At 51.1% G+C, this 13,107-nt stretch overlaps 2 protein-coding genes across 2 annotated transcripts; both read right to left on the reverse strand.

Annotated features, from left to right (window-relative positions):
• Positions 1–389: 389 nt before the first annotated feature.
• LOC117009033 (keratin, type II cytoskeletal 6A-like) lies at positions 390–3,954 on the reverse strand. The gene is made up of 9 exons (XM_033083210.1): positions 3,469–3,954; positions 2,875–3,089; positions 2,549–2,609; positions 2,361–2,456; positions 1,955–2,119; positions 1,584–1,709; positions 981–1,201; positions 718–752; positions 390–598 (listed from the first exon to the last, which is right to left on the reverse strand). Exons 1-9 carry the CDS (start codon positions 3,952–3,954, stop codon positions 390–392), a joined length of 1,614 nt encoding a protein of 537 aa, XP_032939101.1.
• A 4,458-nt stretch (positions 3,955–8,412) lies between these two features.
• Positions 8,413–12,707, reverse strand: LOC117009023 (keratin, type II cytoskeletal 75-like). The gene is made up of 9 exons (XM_033083195.1): positions 12,159–12,707; positions 11,013–11,227; positions 10,444–10,504; positions 10,162–10,257; positions 9,754–9,918; positions 9,447–9,572; positions 8,986–9,206; positions 8,709–8,740; positions 8,413–8,609 (listed from the first exon to the last, which is right to left on the reverse strand). Exons 1-9 carry the CDS (start codon positions 12,648–12,650, stop codon positions 8,413–8,415), a joined length of 1,605 nt encoding a protein of 534 aa, XP_032939086.1. The 5' UTR covers positions 12,651–12,707.
• Between the last annotated feature and the right edge of the window lie 400 nt (positions 12,708–13,107).

Here is a 13,107-nt window from a genome sequence, read left to right on the forward strand (position 1 = left end):
CAGATATCTTCCCATCCTCATGGAAATGGAACATCCAAATGTTCTATTCCTGTTGGATATGAGGTCTGTGGAGCTGGAGAGGAAGGAGATGTCTCAACTTGTGTGTGACTTTTTTACCTCCAAAGCAGCAAAGTTACTCTGCTGCACCAACCACCCTTTGCCACAAGGTATGATAAAGAATTGGAATTAAAAAGAGGATGCAATGTAATTAGTTCCACATGCCTTTTATTAGACAAACATTGGGAAATGAGGAATGTTGAGGGTCAAACGTGAGCACAGCAGCTTTTATATAAATAATGACAGATGTGTTTGATTTCCAAATCTTTTGAGGAAGCTGTGAGGATTGGACCCAAGAGGAGCTGGTGGCACTGGGGTTTGGAGTCAGTTCCTCAATAACATCTCCTGCTGGAAGAGCTGGTGGACGTGGACTTGAAGCTGGAGCTGCTGCCTCCAACCATGCATGAGCCACCTGTGCTGTATCCACCTCCAGAGATGGAGCCTGTTCCCATTCCAGCACAGACTCCACCTCCAGCCCCACTGCTGAAGCTCAGGCAGTTCCCGCTGCCATATCCCGTTCCTGAAGTGGTTCTGGTCACGGCTGCCAGAGGAAAACACTCTTGTGAGAGGAATCCACAGGCAGTGGATGAGGGGGGTGGGCTCTGAGCAGGGGTGGGAGGTAAATCTAGAAAGTGCCAAATGTCTCTAAGAGTTACTTACAGATGTTCACTGAGCCAGCACCTTCCCCACAGAGCCTGTCAGGGAGAAAAAGAGAGCCAGTGAGGGTTCAAGGGGAACCCATCAGCAGGACCTGCTCACAAAGGCAGGAAAATTTCCTTGGAATATTTTGAAAGGTGGGAAGTTTGTATGAAAGGCTGCTGTTCCCAAACAGCTCCTCTGCACAGGCACTCACTGGTCTTTAAACAGTTTTAAACCTGTCCAAGGTCTGAACTCTGAAAACTGGGGTATAAAATCCCACCCACCTGCTCTCCTCGCCCTCCAGCAGCTTCCTGTAGGTCGCGATCTCGATGTCCAGCGCCAGCTTGACGTTCATGAGCTCCTGGTACTCGCGGAGCTGCCGGGCCAGGTCAGCCTTGGCTTTCTGCAGGGCAGCCTCCAGCTCCTCCAGCTTGGCCCTGGCGTCCTTGAGGGCCAGCTCCCCGCGCTGCTCTGCGTCGGCGATGGCTGTCTGCAACCCAGCAACCTGCAGGGGAAAATCCAGGTTCCCATTCCTAATCAAGAGCATAATCCAGCTCTTTGTATCCTGAGCTCCTGATCCCAGTCTGATATTTGGGTTAACATCAATAGGTTGTGATTGTAACCATCACTGATCCATGAATTGAACTGATCCATGTTCTGAGCCAGGTCACAATCTGAATTTACCTCCACAACCCTCAGAATCTCCTTGGGGGTCATTGATATTACACTGAGTAACTCTTGGTGATATCACTGCTCTGATGTCAATCCTGTCATGTTCATTCCTGATCCAGCAGAACTCTCTTTGGATGAATTTATTCATTCCCTGGACAGCCCAGAGGTGGGGTCACAGCAAGAGTTGCGCTTGCTGCATTGGCAGTGCCCTTTACCTGTTTTTTCACGCTGTCGATCTCGGACCGGAGCCGCTGCACGTGGCGGTTGAGCTCTGAGATCTCCTGCTTGGTGTTCCGGAGGTCGTCCCCATGCCTGCCAGCCGTGGCCTGCAGCTCCTCGTACTGAGAGGAACAACCAGTCCAGGGAAAATAAACTGGATTTAGAGCCCAACAGAGCGTGGGTTTGGGGGTGTCTGTGCTGCAAAATGCGCGCATGTTCCCAATCCCAAATTAACACTTCAAATTTCATAGGGTTATTAAATAAGAAGACATTCTGTGTTTCACAATGCCTGTGGGACCCACCTCCCCAGGGGAATTTGGGGATGGGAGGGTGGTTTTCCCATTGCAGAAGGCTCCCTGGCGCTCACCCTGGACTGGTACCAGGACTCGGCCTCGGCGCGGCTGCGGTTGGCGATCTCCTCGTACTGCGCCTTCACCTCGGCGATGACGCTGTCCATGTCCAGGCTCCGGTTGTTGTCCATGGTCAGGATGACAGAGGTGTCCGAGATCTGGGTCTGCATCTGGGACAGCTCCTGCAAGAGCAGCAAATATTCCTGAGAGTCACAACACAAACGTTGCCTGGAGGATGGAAAGCCCCAGGGTGAGAGGGGAGAGCTGGGTGAACAAAAGGATTTTCCCAAGATAGCTTCATGCAGAAATGTGAAATGGAAAAAGCATTGAATTATTTAGTGCAGTGAGGGGAAAATAATCAGCCCTGAGGCTCTGGAGTGGGAAAGGAAGGCAGGGGCTGGGAGGAGGATCTCTGGTGCTCACAGCTTCGTAGAGGGCTCTGAGGAAGTCAATCTCCTCTGTGAGGGAATCCAGCCTGGCCTGCAGCTCTGTCTTGTCCAGGTAGGCAGTGTCCACCTCCTAGGAGAGGAAACACATCCCCAGAATGAGGTGAGTTTCAGAGAAGCAGAGGAAACCCTGGAGAAGGGATTTCTTTCAGAGCTGGCACCCACCTTCTTCAGGGTCACGAAGTCGCTCTCAACAGCCGCGCGTTTGTTCAGCTCCTCTTCGTATCTGAAATGGAGGTGGAGGGGTGGTCTAGGCTTGTTTTAAATTTTAAAACTTCACGTTTTCAGGAGCAGCCTCTAGTTTTTTTGGTATGTACAGTTCTGTACCTTGGTCTTATTGCCCTGTAATTTTCTGCCTGTGACTTTCCAGCCATATCTTGTATAAAACTCTGGCCTTTCTCAGAAGATTAAATCAGCAAAAAGGCTTTTTTCCTTGTTTTCTGCATCTCTTGCAGCACACCCAAGCGCAGACAGACCATGAACAGACTCACTTGTTCCTGAAGTCCTCAACAAGGCTCTGCATCTTGCTCAGCTCCCCTCCCAGGTTCTCCTTGTCTGTCATTAGGCTGCTCAGGTGCCTCCTGAGGTTGTTCAGGTAAGTCTCAAAGAGGGGTTCAATGTCCTTTCTCACTGTTTTGCTCCCTTGTTCTTGCAGAAGGGCCCACTTGGTCTCCAGCACCTTGTTTTGCTGTTCAAGGAATCGGACCTGGAGAGAGAAGGGTGTTCTAGGATGGTTTTCCTTGGAGATGTGAGGGACATCCTGCAAGGATTCACCTGCTGGAAGGTGGAAGGTCTCAGCCCTTGGGAACACCTGACAATTTCAACACTCCTGCTCTCTTTCCCAGTTCTGCTTCCTTACACCCTGTACCACCACTTTGTCCCTGGTTTCTGGTCTCACCTCAGCATTCCCAAACGATGTAAATGGTCTCCAAGCTGGAAACCCTCAGGATTAGTTCCCAGGCTGCTGAGATGTTAGAACTGGCAGTACAGGAGCAGCAAAATTGTGGCTAAAGATATAATTCACCCTTGTTTGTGCTTCCCCACCAGAGAATCACCACAGCATAACCAGGAGTCTCAGGTCTCACCTTGTCGATGAAGGAGGCAAATTTGTTATTGAGGGTTTGAATCTGATCCTTCTCATCCTTACGGATACTCTGGATGGTGGGGTCAATCTCCAGGTTGAGTGGCTTCAGAAGGCTCTGGTTGACCGACACTTCATGGATGCCCCCAGCTGGGACAGCAGGGAATCCAGGGCCACCACCAAACCCAAAGGGACCAGCAACTGCCCCACCAAACCCACAGGAGATCCCAGTGCCAGCACCAAAACCTGCAGGTCCGTAGAAGACACCGCCTCTTCCAGCCACGGAGATCCTCTGGCACCCGCCAAGGCCGTGGAGGCTCCTGCTTCCAAACCCTCCAGGGAACCTTCCATAGGCAGGGATGGCCCCACAGCTTCCAGCTTGGGGTGCAGGGCGCAGGCAGAGGCCGGAGCCGCTGGCATTGGGGATGAAGGCAGAAGCAGCGCTGAAACTGGCTCTGCCCTGGCTCCTCACGGTGCACTGGCGGGACATGGCAGCTTCCAGAAGTGATCCCAGGAATGAAGGAATGAGAGGAAGTGGCTGGAGGTGAAGCTGTGCTGCCCCAGCCTGGGACTGGCCCTTTATACCCTCCTGAGGAGGGGATGGCTGCGGTGTGGGGCTCATCCCCTGATTAACCAGGCCTGGCACACCCACAGTGAGTTCACCATGAGCACCTATGGAGCTTTCCAAAAAGTGCAGGAGTTGCATTTTTTTGGTGTTGAAATATGTGAGAAAACCTCGATAGTGGCTGCTCAGCTCCTGTTTGCAGCCACCCCTTTCCCACTCCCTCCTTCCTCTGCTGCAGGAGATGGCTCCTTGTTGGGCAAGCGCTCGCTCATCTCCAGTCCGTGGATGAATCAGCCTGGGTTGTGTAAGGGTAATTTGGTTGATTTTGGAACATTGGTTCCTGGTGCAGGACTTCTAAGAAGTCTCTGATCATGGGTTGTGGTTTTGAGCAAACTCCAGAGGGGCTTCAGCACCTCAGGCCCCAACCTGATGGGAACTGACTTGGGGCCCAAAGGAGAGTTCTTTAAAACAGTTCTTTCCTGATACAGGAAAGGAAAAGAGGTGATGGAGGAGGGCCAGGGTGGTGATGGGGGAGTCTTGGAGCACCCACCACCAAAAAACAGCTGGGGAGTGGGAAGAAAGTGGAGGGACTTTTATGAATGGTGTTCTCAGACCTTTTCTTTCTGTGAGAACTGTCCACGTTCCACAAAATCATCAGGGTTGGAAGAGATCATCAGGGTGACCCAGTCCAGCTGCCAACCCAGCACCACCATGACCACCCTAAAGCACGTCTCCAAATGTGCCAGATCACCCTGATGTGGACTGACAACAGATGGTGAAATACCAGAACCTGCCCCAGAAGGGAGTTTCCGTCATCTGTGATGCCACAGACCCTGACTCGGCGATTTCTCAGGGTTTCACCTGCGCAGATTTTTGATCTGTTTGCTGACTCATGGGATGTCTTTGTCTCTACATGGTGTTAGCAGGCTCCCCTCCCCATGCCTTTCCCCTCTGATATCCCTTACTCACCAGGAAACTCAGAGCTTACAGCATTGCTCACAGACACCTCTCTTCACTCCCACCCCCGTGGCTTCCAGGAGAAGCCAAGCAGGGCATTGCCCTGGTGAAGGAGGCAGTGGCTGAGCTCTGGCACACAGCAAGATGCTCTCAGGTCTGTGCCAGTGCCTTGTCTGGATGCCCAGGGGTGGGTGTGCTTTTCCCAGCCCCTGCAGCCCCTGGGCTTTGCCATGGTTTGGGTCTGCTGTGGGTGCCCAAGCTGAGCTCCCACTCCTTGGAGGAGGTGGCAGCGCTCCCACAGAGCATTCCTGGGAATCCACAGCTTCCCCAGCCACGGCCAGGCACCGGGATGTGCTGCAGGAGTTTGCAGGTGCATCTTTCAGGAGCTTGTCCTGGCACACGTGGCAGCTGGACAGAAAAGTGAGTATGACCAGAAGGTGACAGGAGGGAAATGGGCAGTTTCCCATTATCTCTTTTTGCTTTTCAACCAAGCTTTTAAATTTTTATTTCTATTTTTCTCTCTGTTCTTGTAACATTTGCATTACACACCATGGAATGACAATAACTGTCTTGGGAATGTTTCAGCTCCTGTTGGTACAACAAGCAGCTGTTTTTCACAGAGAGGTGCTCCTGTGTCTGAGCCTCAGGCTGCCTTAAAGAATCCTGTAAAATCCTTATGGGCACCAACCTGCAATCAGCTCCCTCCACACGCTGCAAATCCAGGCCCCAGAGTGCCAGCACCATCCATGTCATTATGACTAAGGCTTTAATCTGGACTGGGCTGGAATTAATGGGGATCATCTTCTCCTGCTGAAATGCTGGCCCCAGGTCATGGCTGCAATCTGAGCTCCTGAGGGGATGCAGGAGGTGACAGCCTGGAGAGCAGGGCCCTGCTCTGGAGCAAGGACAGCTGTAGGTTGGTTTGGTATCCAGAAGTGTGATGCTCTGGAAGAAGAAATATTCTGGCCCTGGCATTACCTGGGCTGGATGAAAGGCTTTGTCCTCTCTGTGCTGTGACCCAGCTGTGGATGCAGGGAGTGTCATCTTTTGATGTCCCTGTTGGATGTGGGACCAAGTGCTGGTGTCACAGATGATGGAAACTCCCTTCTGGGACAGGTTCTGGTATTTCACCATCAGGGTGATTTGGCACATTTGGGGACTTGCTTTAGGATGGTCATGGTGGTGCTGGGCTGGGTCACCCTGAAGGTGACCCTGATGCTTTTGTGGAACGTGGACAGTTTTCACAGAAAGAAAAGGTCTGAGAACACCATTCACAGAATTCCCTCCACATCCTTCCCACCCCCAGCTGTTTTTCAATGGTGGGTGCTCCAAGAATCCCGCTAATGCCCCATGTACTGACCCCTCACAACATGAAGGGCTGGAGCGTGTCCGGAGAGGGCAGTGGAACTGGGGAAGGGCTGCAGCACCAGGGAAGGGTCTGGGGAACTCCTGAGGGTGCTGGGGTGGCTCAGCCTGGAGTGAAGGAGGCTCAGGGGAATGCTTTATCAGGAGAGGCAGCCAGGGGAGGGTCAGGCTCTGCTCCAGGGCAACCACAGAACAGGAGGAAGCAGCCCCAGGCTGTGCCAGCAGAGGTTTAGGTTGGACATCAGGAGGAATTTCTCCATGGAAGGGGCTGGGTGGTGCCTGGGGAGGTGGTGGGGTCCCCATCCTGGAGGTGTCAAGGAAGGACTGGATGTGGTGCTTGGTGCTCTGGGCTGGATTACAGAGTGGGGATTGTGCACATGTTGGATTCAGATCTGGGAGGGCTTTTCCAGCTTCAGGGATTCTGGATTATCCAATGCAGTAACCTCGTGGTTAGAGGGGGTGTGTTTGGGAGCAGCAGGAGGGCCATTGGCTGACCTGGCCCAGGGGAGGATATTGCTGCTTCCCTGGAGGCTGCTGAGAGTGGAGCAGGAGTGGGGACCCACAGCACATCCACAGTCAAGCCTGCAAGATTTCAGGAAGGCTTCCTCAGGGATACACATGCAGAGCACAGGGCATCCTAGAAAATTATTGGAAACTGCTGGTCCTGAAGGAAACCCTGAATACAGTCTGTCATTCCAGCACTGCCAGTTCCCTTCTAATTCCTCAAATCCGTGAGTATTTTCCTAAGAGGACCTCTCTACTCATTATTTGAACCTATTAAAATCAGGCAGTGAGGGCTGGGATGTTTATCCAGTCACATGTGTTCATGCAAATGACCTTCCAGCAGTGAGATCTGCTACTGTAGATGTTTCTCTGCTTTTACTTCTCCATTAATTTCTCCCAATTAGTCAGAACCACATCTGAAATCCCTACACCTCCTCTGTTTTTTCTTCCACCTTCTCAAAACAAGACCTTGTCTCCAACATATCCTAAAAACCTGAAGAAAGGCTGGATCTTGAAGACTTTCACTTTTCAGCAGTGAAATAAATCCCTTTCTTGGTTGTTTTCATAGCTACAGGATTAGCGACATTTAATTCAGTGTGGGACCGTGTCTGGTTCATAATTCCTATTGGCCAGAGTCAGGACCTGCCCCTCTGTGTGGCTGGAGGGAGCCCCAGCAGCAGGACCAGACTGAGCACTGAGCCAGGTGGGCTCTGAGCCCACTCAGGCAGATGTTGGCACTGCTGGCTGCAAGGCGTGGCTGAGACCAGGCTTTGGGATGGATGATTCACCTGAGCAGGCCAGGGGGTTGCTCTGGCTCCCCTGGGAATTAATTCCCTCTCGTTTGAGGTTTGTGCAAGTGCATCACACACCTGGCACTGGGATCCCACGCCCAGGATCCAGGCTCTTGGATGCTCGATGGGCTGGGAGCTGGAAGCAAATGAAGCTCAGACCTTTTCCCCTATGCCTAACTCCTGCCTTGGCGTGTCCTGGTGTTTGGCTTCCAGGTGTTTTCCCTGCACACTGGGGAGGGAATGTCGAAATCAACACCAAACCTCCCTCTGAGGCTCAGCTGGGCTGGGGTGCTTTGGCTGCTGACAGTGAAATTCAGTAAATCTGAGTGAGGAGCAAAAATCTGAGTCTTTAACTGGGCAGGGCCTAAGGGAAAGTTCTTGTTACCTGTGTTTGCATTTGCTCTTGCACCTCTTTAATTAAAAGGACCACAAAATAGAATAAATTACATGTGCATTTTTATTAGACAAACCCCAGAAAGTGAAGAGAGACAAACAGTCATGGGACACATTTTATATACAAAATCCGGCCAAAAAATTGCTGAGCTGGAGCAAGCGAGCTGCAAATTTAACCCAGCGAGACTCAGGTTCCAGGGCTGAGCCCAGCAGGATGTGTGCGAGACAACACAGCTGAGAGAGAGTTCCTAAGGCAGGGCTCCTGTGGGACAGGACTTGGGGTGCAGGTGGCCCTGGTTGTGCTGACCCTGCCACACGTCAGTAAAGGACCGGTCTCGGTGCTTTCTGCTGCGTGGCGGTGACTGGAACAATTTTAGCTCCTGTAGCTTCTTCTGGTGGAGGAGCTGGAGACAAACTTCATGCTGGAGCTGCTGCCAGCTCCGAAGGTGCTGCTGCTCACCCCAGGAACGCTCCCACAGTTGAAGCTGTTCCCCAGATTGCAGATCCCCCCTCCCATGCTGAGGTTGCTCCCTCCTCCGTATCCCGTTCCCACTGTTGTTCTGGTGACGGCTGCAAGGAGGAGAAGGAAATGTTTCAGTATCTCTGGGCATTGGCTGCAGAGACACAGAAATGTTTAAATAGGGTAATTCTTGTATTTTAGAGACTTACAGATATTCACTGGGACCCCATCTCCAGCCAGCCTGTTCAGGGATGGAAATAAGGAAGAGGATTAGGAGTCTGTTGATATTGGGGGAGTGGAGGGGTGGGAACAATAGGATACATTTCCCATATGCCTTTGTGAAGAAAAATAAAATCACAGCATAATACATGGATTTTTGTTATTTCCATTATTTGGGACAATCTCCCCAGGCTCTATGCTGCCTGTTCAGCCAGAAATGCTGAGCTTCTTCTGTGCAGTCCCCAGGGCTGGATGTTTCCCACTCACCTGCACTCCTCGCCCTCCAGCAGCTTCCTGTAGGTCGCAATCTCGATGTCCAGGGCCAGCTTGACGTTCATGAGCTCCTGGTACTCACGGAGCTGCCGGGCCAGGTCAGCCTTGGCCTGTTGCAGAGCATCCTCCAGCTCAGCCAACTTGGCCCTGGCGTCCTTGAGGGTCAGCTCCCCACGCTCCTCAGCATCAGCAATGGCAGCTTTCAGGTTGGCACACTGCAGAACACAAAGCACTGCTCAAAGTCCCCACCCCAGGCTCAGGCTGTTCTGTACCTCCCCTGCAATCACAAGGTTCTATCCCAGCACCATCAGCTCCACCAGTTTTACTGACAGTTTTCTTTTTGAGTGAAAAAGGGTCAAACTGAATAGAGCTGCTCAGGTTGCTCCACCCTTTTCCTTGCTCTCCCTTGCATGTCCGGGTGTCAGTTGGTTAGAAGGGGCTTTGCTGCCCTTTACCTGTTTTTTCACGCTGTCGATCTCGGACCGGAGCCGCTGCACGTGGCGGTTGAGCTCTGAGATCTCCTGCTTGGTGTTCCGGAGGTCGTCCCCATGCCTGCCAGCCGTGGCCTGCAGCTCCTCATACTGTCACAGAGAAAAACAACCTCTGTCAAGGGCAAATCCACTTTTTTTGGAGTTACCAGAAGCCTGAGGGTCCCTTCTCAAGCCCAGACCAGCAGCTGGGAAGGATTTCTTGGAAGAGTCAATCTTTATCTGTTCCAGACAAGATATGAAGATAAGAGCAGGGAAACCCCAGATCCTTCACCTTGGTCTGGTACCAGGACTCGGCCTCGGCGCGGCTGCGGTTGGCGATGTCCTCGTACTGCGCCTTCACCTCGGAGATGATGCTGTCCAGGTCCAGGTTCCGGTTGTTGTCCATGGTGAGAACCACAGAGGTGTCCGAGATCTGGGTCTGCATCTGGGACAGCTCCTGCAAAGAGCACAGGGAATGAGGTAATTCCCTTGGGAGATGCCTTTTCACCTTTCCAGGTGAGCTGCAGACCTGGGAGAGGCTGTTGCAGATTGTTATCTGAACAGCTCAGGTGCTGGTGCAACTCTATAGAAGGGAAGGATTTAGCATTTCCTGGGGGAAGGAATTAGAGGCTCTCAGAGGAACGGAGGGAGAGAAGCTCCTCACTGAGGACTGGGATGTTTTGGAACTGGTTGTACTCACTGCTTCGTAAAGTGCTCTCAGGAAATTAATTTCTTCACTCAGTGCATCTGCCCTGGCTTGGAGTTCCACCTTGTTCATGTAGGAAGCATCTACATCCTGGGAGATGAGAGGTTTTTGGGTGGTTTACACCCTATCAGTAAATCAGGAACATGCATTGTGATAACAAGAAACCATTAAAAAAAAAAAAAAAGGCTTGGAATTGTAATGGATGAATTTGTGACTGAGTAGGTGATCAGAGCTCTACAATGAGCCATGCCACAGTGCCCTGGAATTTGCTCTCACCTTCTTCAGCGTCACAAATTCGTTCTCTGCGATGGTCCTCCTGTTGATCTCATCTTCATACCTAAAGGAGGAAGGCACAGGGAGTTTTTGTTTGGGCAGGTAACAGAGAGATTTGAGTTTGCTGGAATTAATTTCCTTCAGAGCATTTTGCATACAATGCTCTTTTCCCTCAATGAGAGACCAGGAGCTGAACCAGTTAAAACATGTACATCAAAACAATTTGAACGAATCCATTATTTTTCACTTATTTCTGGCCATTAGTCATCCTCCTTCTGCTGTTTTAAGCAAATGAAACGTGCTGCCCTGAAACTTTCAGACCTACTGTGTAATTTTCCCCTCTCAGTAGGTAATTTAGTTAATAAGTCTTTGATCATGCTCCAAATTATTCCCTAAATGTTGGTGTACTTGGATCTGTTACTCTGTTACTGAGAAAATTTCTCCTTGAGAAAATGTCATTGCTGGGAATTCCAGGATCCTGGACTCTCCTGGATTCCCCAGCTGGTTTGAGGATGTTGAGAGGAGGAAGGCTGCACCTGCCCAGGTGAGTAGAGCATTAGCTCAAGACTTACTTCTTCTTGAAGTCCTCGACCAAGTACTGAGTGTTGACGAGCTCTCCCTCCAGCCTGCCCTTGTCGCTCAGCAGCGAGTTCAGCTGCACCCGCAGGTTGTTGATGTAGGTCTCGAAAAGCGGCTCCAGGTTGTTCTTCACTGTTTTCATTCCCTGCTCCTGCAGCAAACTCCACTTGGTTTCCAGCACTTTGTTTTGTTGTTCAAGGAATCGGACCTGGAAGGAGAAATATCCTGAAGTGGCTTTGAAAGAAGAGAAACGAGGGAGAATTTCCCTGCACATGGGAGGGTCTGGTTGAGAGGGTGAAATGCTCTTTCCAGCTGGTTTTCAGAGCCAAATTCTCATCTGTTGGGAGATTTGGCTGCAGGGACCCTGTTCAGTGTTACAAACTCTGGAACAACCCTTGATTTTCTGGTGTCCCATTCATTCTTTAAATTGAAATCAGGTACAGGGATTTTGAGTGAAAAATGTGAGCAAAATCACATAAGGATCAAAGCAGGGCTTGCTCTTTAATTAAAACAACATTGTTAAGGTGCTGATTCTCCTTCCCTTCAGTAGAGCTCCCCTACCCCACTAAATGTCCAAAATATTGCAGTGTTTTCCTTGAAACCAAGGAGGAGCAGCTTGACCAGAGCAGGAACTAAGCAGATGTTCTTGTGCATCAGTGAAATGTGGTGGACAGACAGATTTGGATATTTTGAACTGAAAATCCAAACATTTTGGTGACAGATTTAAATGCCTTTTAGGGAATTTAAGCATTGAGAAGCTGCTTCTCCCTTGCACCAATTTCCTGGTCATTCTAGGTGGGTTTCAGGAATTCATTTAATCACCTACAAAGCTGTTCCCAAGGCTCCTGAAATGCTCACTGTAGGAGCCTAAAGTCTCCAGAAGGGTGGGATTGTCCTCTGGAGATTTCTTTGCCCACTGCCTGAGAGATGTGGAGCAGCAAACAAGGAAGAACTCAAACACTGATGATTAATTCATGGCAACCGCTATAGAACAGGTGCCATTCCCTGGAGCTTCCAGGGCATCTCCCAGTCTCATTCCTCACTTCTATTCCTCCTTGATCAGCTTTTGTCCTCATCAAGCAGAAAAGAAAAGTGTCCCTGTCAAAAAAGACAGATATTTAGGAAAGCTCAGATCTCACCTTGTCAATGAAGGAGGCAAATTTGTTGTTGAGGGTTTTGATTTGTTCCTTCTCCTCTTTTCGGATCCTTTGGATGTTGGGGTCAATCTCTAAGTTGAGTGGTTTCAGAAGGCTCTGATTGATGGACACTTCGTGGATGCCCCCAGCTGGGAATCCAGGGCCACCAAAGGCCCCGTATCCATAGCCAAGGTTGCCTGGAACACCAAAGCCAGCCCCGTACACGCTCCCGGCGCCACCACCAAACCCTGCCGAGCCATAGAAGCTGCCACCCCTTCCAGCCACGGAGATCTTCTTGCAGCCACCAACATTGTAGAGGCTTTTGCTTCCAAAGCCTCCCCCGACCCTGGCAAAGCCACTGCCTGCATTGCAGCTGCCCAGGCGGGTGACGGAGCAGGAGCTGAAGCTGGTCCGGCAGGTGTTGGGGACCACGGCTGAAGCAGCGCTGAAGCCGCTTCTCCCCCTCTGAATCCTCACGGTGGACTGGCGAGACATTGCTGGGGCTTTTTGGATTGGGGTGGATGCTGCAGCTGGAATAAAGGAGCAAAGGAGCTGGCCTGGAGCAAGAGTAGGAGGGAAAGGAGAGAGGTGAACCTGTGCTCTGCAAGGGCTGGGGAGAGCCCTTTTATGCATGTATGAGCCTGGGATGGGTTGGATGAGGTGGATCATCTTTCTGATGAATTAGGCTTGGCATGTCCAACAGCATTCTGGAGAGTGAACTCACTCTGCACACACGCCCTGCTGAAATAATACAGCCCAGGTTCTCAGCAACAGGGAATTGTTTGGGAATAACTGTCGCCGGTCTTTGTAGACAGCCAGACTCGTCCCCATTTCAAAGCTGGAAAGTGCTGATGAGTCACACTGGGCACCAGCAGCAAAACACCAAGTGCCTGTCACTCAACACCTCTGTCATTGGAAAATTTCATCCCTCGGGATTGCTTTTGCCCCTTCT

This window comes from Catharus ustulatus, chromosome 31, assembly GCF_009819885.2.
Source record: "Catharus ustulatus isolate bCatUst1 chromosome 31, bCatUst1.pri.v2, whole genome shotgun sequence".
NCBI classification, from domain to species: Eukaryota; Metazoa; Chordata; class Aves; order Passeriformes; family Turdidae; genus Catharus; species Catharus ustulatus.

Excerpts from the sequence above, each read along its gene's own strand:
- LOC117009033 (XM_033083210.1), bottom strand. The coding sequence starts at position 3,954 with ATGTCCCGCCAGTGCACCGTGAGGAGCCAGGGCAGAGCCAGTTTCAGC. Across the intron at positions 3,090-3,468 it reads TTGCCTCCTTCATCGACAAG|GTCCGATTCCTTGAACAGCA; the intron begins GTGAGACCTGAG and ends TTCTCTCTCCAG. Across the intron at positions 599-717 it reads TGCTGGCTCAGTGAACATCT|CCGTGACCAGAACCACTTCA; the intron begins GTAAGTAACTCT and ends TTCCTCTGGCAG.
- LOC117009023 (XM_033083195.1), bottom strand. The coding sequence starts at position 12,650 with ATGTCTCGCCAGTCCACCGTGAGGATTCAGAGGGGGAGAAGCGGCTTC. Across the intron at positions 9,573-9,753 it reads AGTCCTGGTACCAGACCAAG|TATGAGGAGCTGCAGGCCAC; the intron begins GTGAAGGATCTG and ends TCTCTGTGACAG. Across the intron at positions 8,610-8,708 it reads TGGGGTCCCAGTGAATATCT|CCGTCACCAGAACAACAGTG; the intron begins GTAAGTCTCTAA and ends TCCTCCTTGCAG.